This window comes from Diaphorina citri, unplaced genomic scaffold, assembly GCF_000475195.1.
Source record: "Diaphorina citri unplaced genomic scaffold, Diaci psyllid genome assembly version 1.1 scaffold647, whole genome shotgun sequence".
Classification (NCBI taxonomy): domain Eukaryota; kingdom Metazoa; phylum Arthropoda; class Insecta; order Hemiptera; family Psyllidae; genus Diaphorina; species Diaphorina citri.
This window is the reverse complement of record NW_007378080.1, coordinates 105,398-125,899: the sequence shown is the minus strand read 5'-3', so window position 1 is coordinate 125,899 and position 20,502 is coordinate 105,398. Positions and strand designations below refer to the sequence as shown.

Here is a 20,502-nt window from a genome sequence, read left to right as displayed (position 1 = left end):
TCCACCTCCACTTCCAATAGGTTAGGTTAGGTTAATTCAGGTTAGGTTAAGTTAGTGGGAGCTCTGGTAGACCCTGACTTGTTTCCTGATGACACCAAAAACAACAACAGCCATTGTCATTCTAGAAATATAATAGGTAAGGAGAATAAATACATAGTTGCTTTGAACATATAAATTTAACCTTACATAGGACATATAGGAAAAAGACCATGAGCAAAAGATCACTTTTGTGATCAGGGAACCCTAAAACGGATACTTCAACCTATTTCCTGATTTTGAAAATTTGGACTGAATCCATACGTCCTCATTACATAGGTTCTAAAGATCTAAAGGTTCCCTGAAAGTACTTGTTGTAAGATAAAATAAAAAGCTCAAATTGGATGATGCCCGGGGAATTTTGGGGCCCGGGGATGATGCCCGGGGAATTATTGCTGCTAAATGCAATCTTCTTGTTCATCCAATGGACTTTGATATTTATCTTTCAGATGAAGATTCAGATACACCAGAACCAAAGAGAAGGCGATACAACGAAGATGAATCTCAACCAGGTAAACTATTACAATCTTACCCAACCTCTGCCCACTTTAACAATAGGCTATCAAATCAGCCGGACAAACAATGGTGTTGCGGAAGGTTTATTATAAAAACATGGTTTAGACTTCAGAAAAAGAAAAATGTCAGTTCCTTGAAAAAAAAAAAAAAGTTCACCTCGAGAAATAACATGGCGAAGCATGAACAACATTCAGGTTCTAATACCTGACCCTGAGTCTAATAGACTCAGGGTCGCGCTTACTTGGGTGATGTTTCAAAGTCATAGAACAGGAAAAATGAGGACCAATGGAATTTTTCTTTTTCTCCTACGACTTCTAGATCCCGAGATAAATCTATTTAAAACATACCGGTAAATCGTGAACTTTGACGTCACGGCATACGCTCCCGTAGGCGATGACGTCACATCAAATGTCCCAAGCAAAGCTCCCTTGCAGGCAACACATTAATGTGTCTGTACGCATACGTTTGTGCGCATTTCTTTCTACTCCTCCGCAAGCGCGCTTGCACACTGGCGCTACCCAGCGAGGCAACTGCCTGAAGTCTGACGTCACACATCTTTGAACCCTTTCATTAGAACGGAAAATGAAAATTGAATTTCCGACCTTTTACAGTTATTTTTTCGGAGTTTTGACCTCAGATTTAGATTTTTCACTGCTTTTAACGTAGGAATCGACCATTTATTAATAATTTTTACCCATTTGCAATTGCTTTATTAAATGTTAACATCAGATTGTAGTCCCGAGTCTAAAGAAGAGGACGAAATTTTGTATGATTCCAAACCGTGTTTTAGTGCTTGGGCACCAAGATCCTTGTTTTAGTGCTAGGGCTAAGGGCCTTGTTTTAGTGCTAAGACTAAGGTCCTTGTTTTAGTGCTAAGATTAAGGTTCTTGTTTTAGTGCTAAGATTAAGGTCCTTGTTTTAGTGCTAGAGCACTAAGATCCTTGTAGTTCTAAGGCCAAGGTCCTTGTTTAAGTGGCAAGGCTAAGGTCCTTGTTTTAGTACTACTGCCAAGGTCCTGATTAAATCGTGTGTTTTGATCATTTAATGTTAGAATCATTATTATTGATATTACTGGGGTTCCAGTACCTTTAGTTCAAAATATTTGATGCCTTATTGTACTAAGTTTTCTTTTTATGGAGCTACAATTTTGTTTTCCCTTTGTTGACAGTTTTCTTTTTATTTTGTTGAAATCCTTACACTATCACACTATCTTATCCTTATACTTAATTGACTTTAATTCCTCGATAATTAATTGACATAAGCAAGTATCGAACCAAGAACATTTCCCTTGATAGTCTGATTGAGTTTAACCAATTAATTTCATTTTAAAATTACCTATGTAGTGATTTTCTCAAGTTATTCATATTTTTGTTGCTAGCTTGGGCGGGGTGCAATAGTCCTACATACTGGACTCCGCACACAGGAATTTCACCAGAAAAGACCCCCATTTCAATGTAATGTAATGCTAGCTTGGGCTTCAATTTTACGTTTCTTTGGATAGTTTTACGTATATTCAAATGACATCGTTCAGATATTTCCAAAGAAAATTAAAGTTAGGTACGGCTGACTTAGGTTCTCTTTACGAAGCCTTTTTTCAATGGAATGTACAACCCAGCCCCTCAATTTTATTGTCTTCATGAGGCTGAGGTAGGAAGGTACCTATTTGATACAAAAAATGCATGATATTGTTGTTTCACTGTGCAATGAGAATGCCCAAGTAATTAGAAAGGTAGGTATGTGAGTAAAGCTAAAGTTCCTCTAGCATTATTTACTTAAAGCTCAGCGTCAGACCATTACAAACTCTCACATCTGGTGACATTCATTGGCGGAAGATTCTACCTCCTCTAATAAAGCTAGTAGCTACATTAGCATAAAATAAGTTGATCAAACACACAGCGAGAGAAAATAAAAAGTGCAAATCCAATAGACAGGATAAGATAAACTTACAATTGTAATCTGCATTGTATTCAACATGCTCTGTGTACTTTGTAGATAATACAGTGTTGTCCTCTTCCAGTCCTTTGGTTACGGATCGAAAAGGGCGCAGGATTAGAATTCCCGCCCGGGGCGGATTTTATCCTGAAGGGATAAGGTTCGTACGTCGGAACGGCTGGCTTTCTCCTATCCTGTCTTCCTTCTCTCTTTGATTTCGAGACGATAAGGCTTTAGCAGGTACAGTTCCCTCTATCAAACATAAAATACATAAGTAAAATACGAGAGGTAGGTACCAAGATAAACCTCAAAATTTGGCGCAGTGCGCAAATCTGTACGCACCTTTGGAGTAAGCTTGATTTCACGACTTGACTTGAACTCGAACCACTAACCTCCAGAGCCGAAGTCCACCACGCTAAACACTGAAGAGGTAATCCAATAAACAGCTTCTTTATTAGCGTAATTCCTACGCTCACCACCCCCTTACCCTTTCATGTTAGATCAAATACCTCCCTCTCCCCCTCCATCCCATCAAATACCTCCCCCCATCAAATACCCCCTCCAACCTAGGCTTTGTATTTTCTTTCAATTAGAGGTTCGGAATGAAATTAATTTGTTTTAACTGGACAAGTGTAGGGAGCACTCTTTGATTGTCTGCTAAATCATCAATATGTAAGTTCCTATATGTACAAAAAAAAAAAAAAAAAAAAAAAAAAACCCTTTTTTATTGGCCTCACATCAAGAGACGAGTACATTCAAAAACGCCGGGGAGAATAGGTAGATCCTTTCGTGAAAAAAAAAAAAAAAAAAAAAAAAAAACAACAACCCCTTCTGTAAATTGTTTTAAAACTGAGAACGTCCAAACCGAACATTGGAATCTATGGCTATCTGAAAGACACACTAAAAGTTGTAAAAAAAAAAAAAAAAAAAAAATGTTTAGGGTCAAAAAGAATGACTTAGAGGAAGGGGGTGTAACACGCCCCTCCTGATTCCCATACCTCCCAGTGTCTGATTGGACGCACTTGTTCTGAATCCCTGGTATTGTGTTTGTTTAAGGATGATTTGTCCTGTTATTGAGTCGGGTGCCGCCCTGCCTGGCCCCTCCCCTATCATTAGACATAACAACACGGCTGAACAATGAATGGGCCCAAATAATACATCTACATTAACCCACTGAAAAATGGGCATTGATTTTTTTTTTTTTTTTTTTGTAGATAAAATTTTGCCTTTTTGAGCTTGGGAAAAACTGGAGGCAAAAATTCTGAGAGGGTCTAAAAGCCAGGAACAGTGGACAATCAAGAGGTATTACTGAAACTCAGCAACCTGATTTTCCGAATTCCAGTCTTTTCGCTTTCTTTTTGCCTGATGGATTTGTTTCAAGTACCTACCTAAGGGTTTTCGAAAAAGTTGCGCTTCTAAATGGGAAAAAATTTAGCTAAAAAAAAAAAAAAAACAAAAAAAAAAAATGCATGAATAAATTAATCAATCTACTCGTTTTGCAACTTGCAACCTCCGTCTTCTTCAGCAAAAAAATGAGTTTGAAAAAGAGAGAGAATTTTTTTTTCTAATTGCGTAATGTTCAATAGAGACCAAAAATTACTCATTAAAAAGAAAATTTCAAGACGTCTAGAGAGGTGGCTTGATAGAGGGGAGGAAGAATGGAAGGAGAGGGAGAAGGAACAGATAGACAGAGATAGGAGAGAGGGAGTGGGAGAAAGAGAGAGAAAAGGGACAGCAGAGTTGATGAAATTATTCAAGCAAGAGAGAAAAAATTCAAGGCTTAATGAATTCAGCAAATATTGAGAGGAATTTTTTTCTGAATTATTTCATTTTCTAATGAAGTTTCCAAAGGGAAAAAGAAAGAAACAGGGAGAAGAAAATGGAAAAAAAGACTGAAACTTGGGGAAATGAATGTTGAATGGACACTATTTAAATAAGAGTGTCTTGAGTAGACTTTAAGGATAAATGTGAACTACGAACCAATAAGCCGATTTCTTGGCTTCTTCTACCTAATTCTACCCATGGCCGTCATTATTTACTTAGCGTCTCCGGTAAATAAAAGAAAATTGAACTTTAGACATGATAAACCAAATTTTTTTTTGGTTTATTACGTCAATTTTTCGTCTTCTTTTTAAATTAAGCAAGGTCTACTCTTTTAAACTTTTGTTATACTAGATTATTAAACCCATAAAATAAACAAGACCTTCTTTAGACTGCTGGGGTGAAGGGACTTTTTAGTCTCATTCAAGCAGGATAAACAAGGTATATTCTGTTCTATTTGTTTGATTTGAGGTATTATGCCCACACTTTTTTGAAAATCATAAAACTGGACCATAAACTATGTCACTTTTCTAACAAAACTCTGAAAAATAGATAAAAATTCAAGATTAAAATTTAGGATGAAATCAATAATGTTTTATTTGTTATACTTAGTTTGTGTCGTAATTATTTGGTTTGAACAAGGATTTCACCGTGCTTAACATTAACAAGGGAATAGGTGTATTTTTCTTTTGGGAAAAATGACCACTCGAAAATCGACCACTGCTCCAATGGAAAATGAATGGAGCAGTTGTCGATTTTCCAGTGGTCAGTTTCCCCAAAGGAAAATACACCTTATATTGCACCTTTTCATAGAGTTCACAATAACTGTAAATCCCAGGTTTAATCATACCATTTTCTTGCTTTGCACTATAGAAATACAATAGGATAGGTAATGTTTGATTATAAACGCTTTTCGCATTTTGTACATTTCTTTTTACAATAAGTCTTATCGGTAAAGAAATATAACATAAAGCACAACTATAACATTAGAACTAAACAGTTACCTATAACTGAGAAAATCCCATATAGATAAGTACTGTGACTCTGTACAATCAAAGCTAATATGAAAAACCCTCTAAACTAAATCAATGAACAATGATACAGAACAAAGAACAGTACAAAAAGTGATGAAACTGTGATAGGAAAAGGTGATGTTATTCTAATGATCGGATCACTAAGGTTCCTCTTATCAATTGGTTTTATCAGCCTGTTGAAATTATCGGCCTATTAAAACACATTTGAATCAATGCTAATTTAACAAGCCAATAATTTTAACAGCCTCATAAATGCTATTGATAAACCGAACCTAAGTCCACAGCAGCAGTCTTGGAAACAGTGGAAAAAAATTGAAGCCCAAGCTAGCAACAAAAATACATGAATAACTTGAGAAAATCACCACATAGGTAATTTTAAAATGAAATTTATTGGTTAAACTCAATCAGACTATCAAGGGAAATGTTCTTGGTTCGATACTTGCTTATGTCAATTAACTATCGAGGAATTAAAGTCAATTAAGTATAAGCATAAGATAGTGTAAGGATTTCAACAAAATAAAAAGAAAACTGTCAACAAGGGGAAAACAAAATTGTAGCTCCACAAGAGTGTCTTGAGTAGACTTTAAGGATAAATGTGAACTACGAACCAATAAGCCGATTTCTTGGCTTCTTCTACCTAATTCTACCCATAGCCATCATTATTTATTTAGCGTCTCCGGTAAATAAAAGAAAATTGAACTTTGGACATGATAAACCAATTTTTTTTTTTGTTTATTACGTCAATTTTTCGTCTTCTTTTTAAATTAGGCAAGGTCTACTCTTTTAAACTTTAGTTATACTAGATTATTAAATCCATAAAATATACGAGACCTTCTTTAGACTGCTGGGGTGAAGGGACTTTTTAGTTTCATTCAAGCAGGATAAACAAGGTATATTCTGTTCTATTTGATTTGAGGTATTATGCCCACACTTTTTGAAAATCATAAAACTGGACCATAAACTATGTCACTTTTCTAACAAAACTCTGAAAAATAGATAAAAATTCAAGATTAAAATTTAGGATGAAATCAATAATGTTTTATTTGTTATACTTAGTTTGTGTCGTAATTATTTGGTTTGAACAAGGATTTCACCGTGCTTAACATTAACAAGGGAATAGGTGTATTTTTCTTTTGGGAAAAATGACCACTCGAAAATCGACCACTGCTCCAATGGAAAATGAATGGAGCAGTTGTCGATTTTCCAGTGGTCAGTTTCCCCAAAGGAAAATACACCTTATATTGCACCTTTTCATAGAGTTCACAATAACTGTAAATCCCAGGTTTAATCATACCATTTTCTTGCTTTGCACTATAGAAATACAATAGGATAGGTAATGTTTGATTATAAACGCTTTTCGCATTTTGTACATTTCTTTTTACAATAAGTCTTATCGGTAAAGAAATATAACATAAAGCACAACTATAACATTAGAACTAAACAGTTACCTATAACTGAGAAAATCCCATATAGATAAGTACTGTGACTCTGTACAATCAAAGCTAATATGAAAAACCCTCTAAACTAAATCAATGAACAATGATACAGAACAAAGAACAGTACAAAAAGTGATGAAACTGTGATAGGAAAAGGTGATGTTATTCTAATGATCGGATCACTAAGGTTCCTTTTATCAATTGGTTTTATCGGCCTGTTGAAATTATCGGCCTATTAAAACACATTTGAATCAATGCTAATTTAACAAGCCAATAATTTTAACAGCCTCATAAATGCTATTGATAAACCGAACCTAAGTCCACAGCAGCAGTCTTGGAAACAGTGGAAAAAAAAAAATTGAAGCCCAAGCTAGCATTACATTACATTGAAATGGGGGTCTTTTCTGGTGAAATTCCTGTGTGCGGAGTCCAGTATGTAGGACTATTGCACCCCGCCCAAGCTAGCAACAAAAATATGAATAACTTGAGAAAATCACTACATAGGTAATTTTAAAATGAAATTAATTGGTTAAACTCAATCAGACTATCAAGGGAAATGTTCTTGGTTCGATACTTGCTTATGTCAATTAATTATCGAGGAATTAAAGTCAATTAAGTATAAGGATAAGATAGTGTGATAGTGTAAGGATTTCAACAAAATAAAAAGAAAACTGTCAACAAAGGGAAAACAAAATTGTAGCTCCATAAAAAGAAAACTTAGTACAATAAGGCATCAAATATTTTGAACTAAAGGTACTGGAACCCCAGTAATATCAATAATAATGATTCTAACATTAAATGATCAAAACACACGATTTAATCAGGACCTTGGCAGTAGTACTAAAACAAGGACCTTAGCCTTGCCACTTAAACAAGGACCTTGGCCTTAGAACTACAAGGATCTTAGTGCTCTAGCACTAAAACAAGGACCTTAATCTTAGCACTAAAACAAGAACCTTAATCTTAGCACTAAAACAAGGACCTTAGTCTTAGCACTAAAACAAGGCCCTTAGCCCTAGCACTAAAACAAGGATCTTGGTGCCCAAGCACTAAAACAAATAATACGGTGGTACTTTCTACTAAACAACATAATAGTACAGTACAAACAGATACTGTTTTATTAACATGTCTACATACTTGGTAATATTGCAACTCTTTACCATTTTCTACAAAAGACCTCAATACCGGAAAAGGATGGTGTTGTGCTTAAGGAAATGAAGTACCTTTAATTGAATTTATTATTTTTTTAATGACAGGGCTCTTCTAAAGGAGCTCTTCCACCCAACAACAGGCAGACCAGTTCGTTAGACCGAAATGTGTATGGTCTGTATAGCGATAGTTTATTGAGGTATTGGTGTTAAGCAAAGTGTCCACTGATGATAAATATTGTGTAAGGCCAGCCATTCACTATCAGGTGTTAGGTAGACTTGACACGCGGACCTGATCAGGTGTACCTGATAGTGAGTAGCTGACCTAAATTACCTTGTGCGAAATACTTTCCTGTGACTTTCTCTTTGTAAACAGTATCTTGCACAAGTCAAGTTGCACAATTGTTTGGTAAGTGCATGGTCTTTGGACTTGGAGCTCTTGGAGTGATGGTCTCTGTCTTTAGTTTTCATTTTCCTGTTCTAAACATGTTAAAAAAATATGTTCAGTAATACATTAAAATAATAAAATACTAACAAGTGACAGCAATGAAAAAGCCTAAGCTTTAAAATTGTTATCTGATAAAGGGAAACATGCTCTGTGTACTTTGTAGATAATACAGTGTTGTCCTCTTCCAGTCCTTTGGTTACGGATCGAAAAGGGCGCAGGATTAGAATTTCCGCCCTGGGCGGATTTTATCCTGAAGGGATAAAGTTCGTACGTCGGAAAGGCTGGCTTTCTCCTATCCTGTCTTCCTTCTCTCTTTGATTTCGAGACGATAAGGCCTTAGCAGGTACAGTTCCCTCTATCAAACATAAAATACCTACATACCTAAGTGAAATACGAGAGGTACGAGGTAGGTACCAAGATAAACCTCCAAATTTGGCGCAGTGCACAAATCTGTACGCACCTTTGGGGTAAGCTTGATTTCACGACTTGACTTGAACTCGAACCACTAACCTCCAGAGCCGAAGTCCATCACGCTAAACACTGAAGAGGTAATCCAATAAACAGCTTCTTTATTAGCGTAATTCCTACGCTCACCACCCCCTTACCCTTTCATGTTAGATCAAATACCTCCCTCTCCCCCTCCATCCCTTCAAATACCTCCCCCCATCAAATACCCCCTCTCCAACCTAGGCTTTGTATTTTCTTTCAATTAGAGGTTCGGAATGAAATGAATTTGTTTCAACTGGACAAGTGTAGGGAGCACTCTTTGATTGTCTGCTAAATCATCAATATGTAAGTTTCTATATTTATGTAAGTGGTCTCACCCGGTAATCAAAAGGGTGCAGGTTCAATCTCAGCCGAGATATGGAATAGACACTGTTATTATTACGAGTCTTCTTCTTCCTAGCCTTTTCCTATTTAAATAGGGTCGACGTTTATTGTCAGTCTCTTCCAGGCAGCCCTATTGCGTACCTCATGTCCTGTTAAAATTTTCTCACCCAGGTCTTAATTCGCACTATCTTTCCACCTTTTCTTCAGTTTACCTCGCCCTTTTCTCATCCTCACATCCATTCTCTCAACTCTTTTCCCTATGTAGCTCTTATCTCTTCTTCCTATCAAACCTACAAATAATAATAAATAGATTTTAGACTTTACCTCTTCCTCGATGGCACTGAGTGTGCTCTTCCACTTCTGTCTCTCCAGTTCCACCTCCACTCTCCTCCGTAGAGACTCCAGTGTACTTCTATTGTGTTCACACAACATCCGCACCTCCTCCTGACATTTGAGTATCTCCACCAAGATCTCGTCCGATTGCTCCTGAGGGAATTCATTCAATTAAAATTAGAATTACAAAGTCTTTGGAAAAAAAATCAAAGTCCCCATTAAAAAGGACTAGACCTTTCGGCTTTGATGTTGCAAACTTTACAAAGAGGTCTCTGGGTCGGGGATTCAAGAAATGTGCGATTCGCTAGCAAAATTTTGAAAAAGCTCGAAAGTTGTTACATTTGGAACTCAACAATTCCGGGCCAGGGTGGACTTTGGTCTAAACAGGTATGGTTTGTTCTCGGAACGGCTGGCTTTCTCCTATCCTGTCCTCCTCTCTCCGATTTCAGGACGATGAGACCTCAGTAACTACAGTTCCCTCTACCAAACCCTTATATTGTGGCCACACATAGTCGACGCCATCGATCGACGGCGTCGACTATGTGTGGAAACACCTTTAGAAAATACTTAAATAGTCGTCATAAAGGTTAAAATTACAAAGCACAAATAGAGGGGGGGATTCGTAGATTCGTATAAGCTTAACCCATCCTTTGGGGCAATTGCCCCCCACACCCAAGCCTCAGAGTGGGCTTTCATTTGAGTATCTCCACCAAGATCTCGTCCGATTGCTCCTGAGGGAATTCATTCAATTAAAATTAGAATTACAAAGTCTTTGGAAAAAGATCAAAGTCCCCATTAAAAAGGACTAGACCTTTCGGCTTTGATGTTACAAACTTTACAAAGAGGTCTCTGGGTCAGGGATTCAAGAAATGTGCGATTCGCTAGCAAAATTTTGAAAACAATTTTCATTTTCCGTTCTAATGAAAGGGTTCAAAGATGTGTGACGTCAGACTTCAGGCAGTTGCCTCGCTGGGTAGCGCCAGTGTGAAAGCGCGCTTGCGGAGGAGCTGAAAGAAATGCGCAGAAACGTATGCGTACAAACACATTAATGTGTTGCCTGCAAGGGAGCTTTTCTTGGGACATTTGATGTGACGTAACCGCCTACGGGAGCGTATGCTGTGACGTCAAAGTTCACGATTTACCGGTATTTTTTAAATCGATTTGTCTCGGGATCTAGAAGTCGTAGGAGAAAAAGAAAAATTCCATTGGTCGTCATTTTTCCTGTTCTATGACTTTGAAACATCACCCAAGTAAGCGCAACTGTTCTATTAGGCTCAGGGTCAGGGATTAGAACCTGAATGTTGTTCATGCTTCGCTATGTTATTTCTTATTTCTCGAGGTGAACTTTTTTTTTAAAGAATTAACATTTTTCTTTTTCCAAAGTCTAAACCATGTTTTTATAATAAACCTTCCGCAACACCATTGTTTGTCCGGCTGATTTGATAGCCCATTGTTAAATTGGGCAGAGGTTGGGTAAGATTGCAATAGTTTACCTGGTTGAGATTCATCTTCGTTGTATCGCCTTCTCTTTGGTTCTGGTGTATCTGAATCTTCATCTGAAAGATAAATAACAAAGTCCATTGGATGAACAAGAAGATTGCATTTAGCAGCAATAATTCCCCGGGCATCATCCAATTTGAGCTTTTTATTTTATCTCACAACAAGTACTTTCAGGGAACCTTTAGATCTTTAGAACCTATGTAATGAAGAAGTATGGATTCGGTCCAAATTTTCAAAATCAGGAAATGGGTTTAATTATCCGTTTTAGGGTCCCCTGATCACAAAAGTGATCTTTTGCTCATGGTCTTTGTCCTATATGTCCTATGTAAGGTTAAATTTATTATGTTCAAAGCAACTATGTATTTATTCGCCTTACCTATTATATTTCTAGAATGACAATGGCTGTTGTTGTTTTTGGTGTCATCAGGAAACAAGTCAGGGTCTACCAGAGCTCCCACTATCCTCTCTACTAGATTGTCAGGTAACTCCAGCTTACTACTTGTACTGAAACAGACAGTATATTATTTGATAGTTATTGACGACTGATATCTTACATGAATAAATGTTTAAATAGTGAAACATTGGCTCTAAATAAAGGCTGTACAGTACATTTTTGGAAGCCTGCCCCCAGCACATTTTGACCTACATAATTTATCACATCTCCCTGCAATCCTTTTAATTTTAGCTTTTTCATTGTTACTTTCTATTAATTTTTCATTGTCATTGTTATTGTTAATTGTCATTTTTTTTCTCTCTTAAGCGCTTTAACAATGCTTATGGACATGTCGTTCGCGCTGTAATTGTCATTGTTAAGCCCTTAATAGCGGAACTTTGGTCCTGAATAATGGCCATAATTTTCGGAATCTCTCTGTAAATTTTGAGCAAGCTGAGGTGAAAAGTCCTGAGAAGCGCGGATTTCGAGATTTTCATTGTATAGCCCTAAATAGCTAAAATTTCACAACTTTTGTGAATATCAGATCATAAGATACTAAAATGCCTTCTTTGCAAATTAATTTCCATATTATTAGTACAGTAGAACCTCGATTATTTCAACTCATTGGGACCGGGGGTAGTTGAAATGATCGAAGTTGAAATGATAGAATATCCTTTGAAATATAGAAAAAACTATGGATTTTGGAGTTGAAATAATCGAGGTTCTACTGTACCTATAAAACACATGACTTACCATATTTGTTCAGCTCGGTTGAGAATATCCTTGACGTTTTCCTGGTCAGATCCGGTGGTAGGTTTCCTCAACTTCTTGCAGTTCTCAGCGCCTGAATGTTTCTCCTCCAGGAGATCCCCCTCTCCCCACTTCCCCGCCCATAGGGGACCCAGGGGTGGGATATTGTATAGGGTGCTTTCGGAGTCTTCATCATACTTCCTGATCAGCTCGTCCAACACCTGGGAAATCACATACTTTCGGAATACCCTGTATTTTTTCTCCTTTTTTTAATTCAAGCAAGATTTCTATGATAAAATTTACACCTATCCTGTACCAAATACATAAGACCTTGTTTAGACTGTAGGAATAAAGGGACTTTTCATTCTCATTCTTGCAGTATAAATAAGGTATATTCTATTCTATTCCACAGTTGGAAAATCAAACACATTATTAGGTACTCAAATATTTTGTTACATTTGGAACTCAACAATTCCGGGCCAGGGTGGACTTTGGTCTAAACAGGTATGGTTTGTTCTCGGAACGGCTGGCTTTCTCTTATCTTGTCTCCTCTCTTCGATTTCAGGACGATACGACCTCAGTAACTACAGTTCCCTCTACCAAACCCTTAAATTGTGTCCACACATAGTCGACGCCGTCGACTATGTGTGGAAACACCTTTAGAAAATACTTAAATAGTCATCATAAAGGTTAAAATTACAAAGCACCGATAGAGGGGGGGATTCGTAGATTCGTATAAGCTTAACTCATCCTTTGGGGCAATTGCCCCCACACCCAAGCCTCAGAGTGGGCTTATTGTGAATGGAGTTAAGCAAGAATTGCTAGAGGGGGGAACTTACTGTTAAATCTTCATCAACAAACTCCGCTACATATGGTTCTACGAACGTCCAAAACTTGCTCGTTGCCGGCATAACTTTACCGCACATGGTTGTTGGTTGAACAGGAGGGCGCCCGGAGCCGCAGGTCGTGGGTTCGGGTCTCGAGATGGGCAAAGACTGGGTCATAATGGACTTGAGCTCGCTAGGGAAGAGAGGCTCGGAACAGGAAGAGCCTTTGTCGTTTCCCTGGCTGGCCTGTGTCTCCTTCTTGGTCTTCTTCTGTGAAACGAGGTCAAATACGTATTATTCAATAGGTACAACTTGAAACCACCTGGATTGCTGATGATTTACTCCTGGCGAACGAACGCGCCTTACTTGTGGCTGAACATTGGTAGAATGACATTTAATTTGGGATTCCGGACACGTAAGGTAAGTAATAATAGGTAAAAAATCTTTACTATTACTCATACGTATAAAAACGAGATACAAGCACTCATTCATTCACACAATGATTGCTCTATCCCCTGAACTTGAAACACATAGAAACCTGAAATTTGGTAGGAATATTGAGGAGCGCGGTAACGTTCTGCTCGGCCTAGTCAAAACAGTACAACAGTGTGTCTAATTATTCTAATCAAATATGTTCTTAATAAGAGAGGACATTTCGAAAATCTAAACCGATCTCGAGTTATAATCAATTGTCCGTGGCAAAGCTCAGGCAACCTGCTAGTGTTAGTCTATTACCTACCACAGTTTTGCCTTTCTTCTTGCGATTTTTATCGCACGCGTTGGGTATGTTAGCTTCTTTTCTCAGAGCTCTGGATCTCAGGGTAACTTTAGACAGGAGCATCTCTAGTTCTGCCTCCAAATTGTTGATCTCGTTCATACCCACTGCATCCGTGGAGAATCGACTGATAACTGAAAAGGAATTGAAAGAGTAAACGGTTAAATGGGAGTTCAAATGGTGGACAAGATCTAAACCAGAGAGAGGAGCAAAAGGGAGAAAGAGAGAAAAGGAAAGAGGGCAGGAGAAAGGAAAAGAGAACAGAGGTTCTTTTATTAGAAATTATTTATTTATTAGCAAGCCATTAGCCCATTCACACTGAACAGAATTTTCTTTGTGTGATTTTTTCTTCATCCAAAGTTAAAATTTTTCTTCGAGAGAAAGAGAGGAAGGTATAAAGAGAGGCAAGATAGAAATAAAAAAAAAGGAGGGAGTAAAGAGTTGTGAAAGAAGGGGATAGAGAGAGTGAGGGATTAGATAAGAAGGAATGGGGATAAAGGGAGGGAGAGAGAAGGAGAGCGAAAGAGGGGTGGCAGTGAGGGTAAGATAGGAGAGTGAAAGAAAGGGAGAGACAAGAAAAGATCTAGAAAAGGCTAAGAGAAATATCCCTTCGCCTCCACCTCCATTTTCACTTTCGTCTCCACCTTAACTTTTGCCTTCACCTCCATCTCCACTTTCGCCTCCACCCCTACTTTTGCCTCAACCTCCATTTTCGCCTCCCCCTCCATTTTCACCTCCACCTTTACGTCCACCTCCAATTTGCCTCCACCTCTCTTTTCACCTCCACTTTCATCTCCACCTCCATTTTCGTCTCCACTTTCACTTCCACCTCCACTTTTGCCTTCACTTTTACCTCCATCTCCACTTTCACCTCCACCTCCATTTTCACCTCCACCTCCACTTTCACTTCCACCTCCACTTTTGCCTTCACTTTTACCTCCATCTCCACTTTCACCTCCACCTCCATTTTCACTTCCACCTCCACTTCCAATAGGTTAGGTTAATTCAGGTTAGGTTAAGTTAGGTTAGATTAGGTTGGGTTGGGTTGGGTTAGAAAAATATCAGTACCTATGCAATATTTGCAATCATTTAGGTATCAATTCAACACTGACTCTCATATTTGTGGGTGTTGAGTTGGAACTATTTTTTGATACACTTACCTACTAGGAACAATGAAAAGTAGTATTACTTCTGACTACTGGTATCAGTAAGTTATCAAATTACACAGGATATTATGTACTGTAGTGATAGATTGCCAATAATGAACAATCATAGTGCTTTGTTTTCTCATATCTAGAGTCAGCGATATTCAGGTCAACTAACTGATAAAAGATATAATGGAAGTTGCATATTGAAAAGATATACCCCATGAATGAAGCCTAATAAACAGTTCAAATTCATCAGAGAGATCATATTTATAGAGATGAACCATTTGAATCCAAGTCAAGTCAGGTGATGAAATCTAGCAAAGTGCAATTATCAATGAACAATTGTTGTGACAATCTAAGTAACATCAAAGCTTATAAAAAAACTTACCCTTTTGGAAACATGGTAATTTTTTCCTATCCACCAAATGAAGATCTGGTAATACCAATGGTTCCTCAGTTGTATTGTTGCTTGGTATGATTTGTTTGGTAAGTGCATGGTCTTTGGACTTGGAGCTCTTGGAGTGATGGTCTCTGTCTTTAGTTTTCATTTTCCTGTTCTAAACATGTAAAAAAAGAAAAAAAAATATGTTCAGTAATATTATTAAAATAATAAAATGCTAACAAGTGACAGCAATGAAAAAGCCCAAGCTTTAAAATTGTTATCTGATAAAGGGGGTCTCTTAGGAAAATTTTGACATTTGTTTCATGAAAAAATTCCAAGAATTACCTATGGAGTCAGTCTCTCATTGGTGGAGATGTTTTAATACATGGGAGCTTGAGGGTAAACACCATAGAATGAGCTGAGGAAGTCAACATTTAGCAGAAACCATTTTTGTTTCCAATGATATCCGGAAAAGAAAATATGTCCTACCTACTTGTCATTATGATGCAAAACCTAGTCTATGATACAGTCAATCAAAAAGGCTACAGTCAATTCAAGGAAAGGTACCTATGACTCATATAGTCATATTAACATGTAAGGTAGGTAGGCATGTACTTATTTTTTCCCACCTTGAAACTGTCATGCAGATAGAAAAAAAAGTTTGTGAATATGATCATGTTGTTTTACTATATTGATGTCATTATTTAAGTAGGTACCATTAATCTTTCCCTAACTAAAACATAGCTTCCAAAGGCTGAGGCTTATGCCATATCAGATTCACTGAAGAATGAGGGTAAAATTCCATGCCTCGGCTGGGATCGAACCCACGCCCTCCTGTTTACCAGGCGAGCGTCTTGACCACTACGCTACCGAAAATATGTCCTACCTACTTGTCATTATGATGCAAAACCTAGTCTATGATACAGTCAATCAAAAAGGCTACAGTCAATTCAAGGAAAGGTACCTATGACTCATATAGTCATGTTAACATGTAAGGTAGGTAGGTATGTACTTATTTTTTCCCACCTTAAAACTGTCATGCAGATAGAAAAAAAAGTTTGTGAATATGATCATGTTGTTTTACTGTATTGATGTCATTATTTAAGTAGGTACCATTATTCTTTCCCTAACTAAAACATAGCTTCCAAAGGCTGAGGATTATGCCATATCAGATTCACTGAAAATTGTGCCGAGCTGCCGAGAGTGTTGAGTGTGCAAGAGACATGATAACTCAAATTTTTATGGTATCTCAATACGAGCACAATCCAACTTAGTATGCTCTGATCTTACTATTAAAACCCTAATTTACTGTATGGTTTAAGAAACGTTCTGTAAGCATGAGAAATCAGTAGAATTTATTTACCCGAGAACCACCAATCATCCAATCATAACCAACAAACTTTTCAACAGGTTTTTTGCCACCAAATATTTTTGACCCAATTTTGAACAGCCCGGTATGGGATTATTACCTGTTCCTGGGAAATGACAGTCCAGAATCCAGATAAATAGGTGAGCTTTTGATATTTTCTCTTATCTTTTTGATAGGGGATAGGGTCCTTTTTCTTTGGGAAAATGTTCTTTTTTTTTTCTTTTTATTTTGGTAAACAAAACAAAAAAGATGGCGGATGGCGGCCATTGGCAAATTCGAATGGCGGGTAATTTTGAAATTTGAATTTTCAAAATTTACCTAATTTTTTTGCTAACAGAAAAAAGTGTCTGCTTTTCAAAAATTGTTTCTGTGCTTGGGTTATGGAAAATAAAGCAGTCGGATAGATAATCTGTAGTAATCTAGGCTCCAGAAGATTTCTCTTACCCACCTGCTTCCAGATCATGAACTTCTGTTCCTGAATCCTGTTCGTAAAGAGATCAAACATAAGCTAGGTACTCTTGCAGAAAAAGTACCCAAACCCAGCCAACATGGATGGAAAACTCACCCAAAAGGAAAGCTCCAACTTTGTTGGATTTTCTCAAAAGCGTAAAGAACATGTCACTCCGTACAAAATAGCAGTTGTTTGCCTGATCAACCAGATGTGTATATTGAGATACAAAAGTAAGTAATTTTTCATTAGCATTCCCTTCTGAACATCAATTTATTTCAACTCTAAGTTATAACTAAAGACCTTTACCTATAAAATCATCCTTTGATTTAACAGGCAATTCTTCATACAAAAGTAAGTAATTTTTCATTAGCATTCCCTTCTGAACATCAATTTATTTCAACTCTAAGTTATAACTAAAGACCTTTACCTATGAAATCATCCTTTGATTTAACAGGCAATTCTTTATTATCAATAAAATTATTATTTTAGAGTAGTCACTTTATAAGCAAAAAAAGCTAATAATCACTCATTGCAAGTAATTGGTCAGTTTGGTTTTTGGTTTTAAAAAGATGAGTGTTCCACCGCCGTTTTTATTTCGTAGCAATGAAACAACTGCTACATTAGACGCATGTGGCCTGTGTTAACATGTGCCCATCCCATGTCTCATCAGATGGGCGAGAAGAGACACAATACTTCCCATTTAGGTGCTGGGTCAACACAAGAACACCAGAAAGTAACCTGTTGAAATATTTGCAATCGAAAAACGAGTGCAAATTTTTGTTGGCAACACAAGAACACCAGAAAGTAACCCGTTGAAATATTTGCAATCGAAAAACGAGTGCAAATTTTTGTCGATGGTGGGATTCGAACCCAGGACCTTCTGCATGGTAAGCAAGCGCGTTACCACTGGACTGTCAGTAACCAAGCACTCTTTCATTTACTTACAATATCTACTTGTTTCTTTCCAGTTCGCCCCAATGCATACCTGTGTAAAGGAGAACGAGGGATTACAATCAAACCTCAACATTTACGTGATTTCTACCTGCTTACACTAAAGCTAATCCATGTAAGTTTTAAATGCTTGTTTTACTTACCATATTTATAAGTCAGATCAGATCCAAGATTAGGTACAAAGTAAGTTCACAGAAGAGATCATTGTGATTCTACACAAGTATCTGACCTACCTAATTATCTGCATAAAAAATGTTCAATAATGAATCAACACAAAATCAACTTATTGTGATTCTACACAAGTATCTGACCTACCAAATTATCTGCATAAAAAATGTTCAATAATGAATCAACACAAAATCAACTTTTTTTTCAGTGCCCAGACTTAGCTTTCACAGAACTTCATAAGCTACTGACAGGCAAACAGTATCAACTCATGCCTGAACTCCTTGCTAACTATGAGAAGCTCTGTGATAAAATCTTGGTGAAGAAAATTGATGGCCTCATGGACACCATCAATAACTTGAATAAAATGCTCATTGATCTTCCTGGACAAATGTCCCCTCTTGTGAATAAAAGTAGCCCTGTAGGTGAGTATGGAAAAGCTTGGAGGTATTCTAGGGGAGGTTGTAAATTGTAAGTCACAAAAGACAAGTTGTAAGCCATAAAAGGAATCTTGCAGGGTTGGATGTGTTGTGTTCTGAAATGATCAATTAACATTTTTATTATTATTATTTTATTGCATTATGAACCTTTATCTTTTCAAGGCAACTTGGTGTATAGTATCAATCCACACTTTGATGTATATTTCCAGGTTTGTTCCTGAGGAGAATGATGCTTCACTTTGATAAGCTCTCGTTTCCTCAGACTATCTTAGTGTTTGAAGCATTCGAGCGGTATGTACGTGAGGGTAGAGAACAAGTGGAGAAGGATAAGGGTTTTGTGGTCGACAGGATTCTTACCTTGAGAGAAAATGTAAATACTTCTACTCCAGAATCAGCCAACACAGGTGGGTAAGAAACTAGGGAGTTTGCATTATGAGATTATTGATTGTAAAGTGTTACGAACAGTATGTGGTGTCCCAGATAGTTACATGTCCAGATACTAACCACATACCTAGTGTAATTGTAAACCAGATTCCAGGTCCAGAAAAACTATCAGACCCAAGCCACAGGGTTTGGATTCCAGGGTTTCTGGAAAATATTTTCTCTGTATGAAAGCAAGGGCCAAAAAGCTAGTCTATTGATTGTACTTTCAAAAATTTGGAGTACCTAAGTACCACATATCTACAATTTTTATTATTTCTCAATTCACACACTACATACCTTCATGGATAATAATAATAATAGTGCTTATTTATACTGCTCGCATAGGACTGAAAAGTCCCTTTACTCCAGCAGTAGGCTACTACTATTATTGTGGTCAAATTCTCAAATTATATTGAGGATAAAATTCCATACCTCAGCTGGGATTGAACCCACGCCCTCCTGTTTACCAGGAAAAGAAGAGAATTAAGTAAATTTTGGGAGAGAGAAATTTTGGGAGAGCAGAAAGTAGATTGGTAGAGAGGAAACTGAAAGAACTTTTCGTATTTCACTTGAATGAACAGAAATACCTAGGTATCGAAGAAAAACACGAAAGTAGGTAACAGAAATTTTCGAAAACATTAAGTTAAACATATTCTTCTACCTCAGCTGAGCTCTCTGCTTGTAATTTGGGAAACATGAAATTCCCGAGGTAAAGAGGTAGGTATAAGCAAACAATATTACCTACCTACTTATACATAAATAGGTAAATATTTATGTATTTACCTATACTTACCTACATAGGTATAATAAACCTACTGGAGAATATTAGGTATTCACCCTCAAATAAGATCTGTGTTAGTAGCTTTAGATCGTCCAGAACTGTATATAGGCAGTTTTTTAGGAGGTATACATATAGGTATGTAGATGTAGGTAAGTGTCCTAGTGTCCCACTTATAATAACAAAGGTTTATTAAGGTAGGTAACTATAGGCCAATTTATGAGGAGATTTCGAACCAAAAAAGAGGAAGAAGTGTAACTTTTGTAACATCCTATTGCTATGTACCACTGTTTCAGTCCACAGACTGAAGTTGGAAAACAGAACGAAATTGAAATGGAACAAAAACCTCAGGTAAAAAAAAGAAGTACTTACGTTCATTATTTTCTTTTTTTTCCTATTTTTTAAATTTTGTATTCTGCTGCTCTGTGTTTGTATCCAACAGGATTTTTGCCATGGTACCTACTTTTTCCCTTTACATTTTCAAATGGGCAACTAATAGCTACTTGCAACTCACCGATGTAGGTAATACGTATAGATATTATATAGGTACAAAATTACGAGAAGGTAGGTTGGTA

General features: G+C 37.1%; 2 protein-coding genes and 1 long non-coding RNA gene across 4 annotated transcripts in view; 2 read left to right on the top strand and 1 right to left on the bottom strand.

The window, feature by feature from the left end:
- Positions 1 to 50: 50 nt before the first annotated feature.
- LOC113468111 lies at positions 51 to 529 on the top strand. The gene is made up of 2 exons (XR_003391966.1): positions 51 to 136; positions 486 to 529. It is a non-coding gene; the product is annotated as an uncharacterized LOC113468111 (long non-coding RNA).
- Positions 530 to 10,840: 10,311 nt separating this feature from the next.
- Positions 10,841 to 16,949, bottom strand: LOC103510817 (transcriptional adapter 3-B). The gene is made up of 7 exons (XM_026824782.1): positions 16,820 to 16,949; positions 15,357 to 15,525; positions 13,785 to 13,954; positions 13,058 to 13,315; positions 12,222 to 12,439; positions 11,412 to 11,539; positions 10,841 to 11,091 (listed from the first exon to the last, which is right to left on the bottom strand). The coding sequence occupies exons 2-7, from the start codon at positions 15,514 to 15,516 to the stop codon at positions 10,856 to 10,858; spliced, it is 1,170 nt and encodes a 389-aa protein (XP_026680583.1). The 5' UTR covers positions 15,517 to 15,525; positions 16,820 to 16,949; the 3' UTR covers positions 10,841 to 10,855.
- A 108-nt stretch (positions 16,950 to 17,057) lies between these two features.
- LOC103510816 (anaphase-promoting complex subunit 5) overlaps positions 17,058 to 20,502 on the top strand; it is a 67,544-nt gene continuing 64,099 nt past the window's right edge. For both annotated transcript variants that reach the window (XM_026824780.1, XM_026824779.1), the window contains exons 1-4: positions 17,058 to 17,400; positions 18,139 to 18,236; positions 18,498 to 18,711; positions 18,936 to 19,132. In XM_026824780.1, coding sequence (XP_026680581.1) covers positions 17,268 to 17,400; positions 18,139 to 18,236; positions 18,498 to 18,711; positions 18,936 to 19,132 — 642 coding nt within the window. In that variant the 5' untranslated portion in view covers positions 17,058 to 17,267. The remainder of the gene's footprint in view (positions 17,401 to 18,138; positions 18,237 to 18,497; positions 18,712 to 18,935; positions 19,133 to 20,502) is intronic.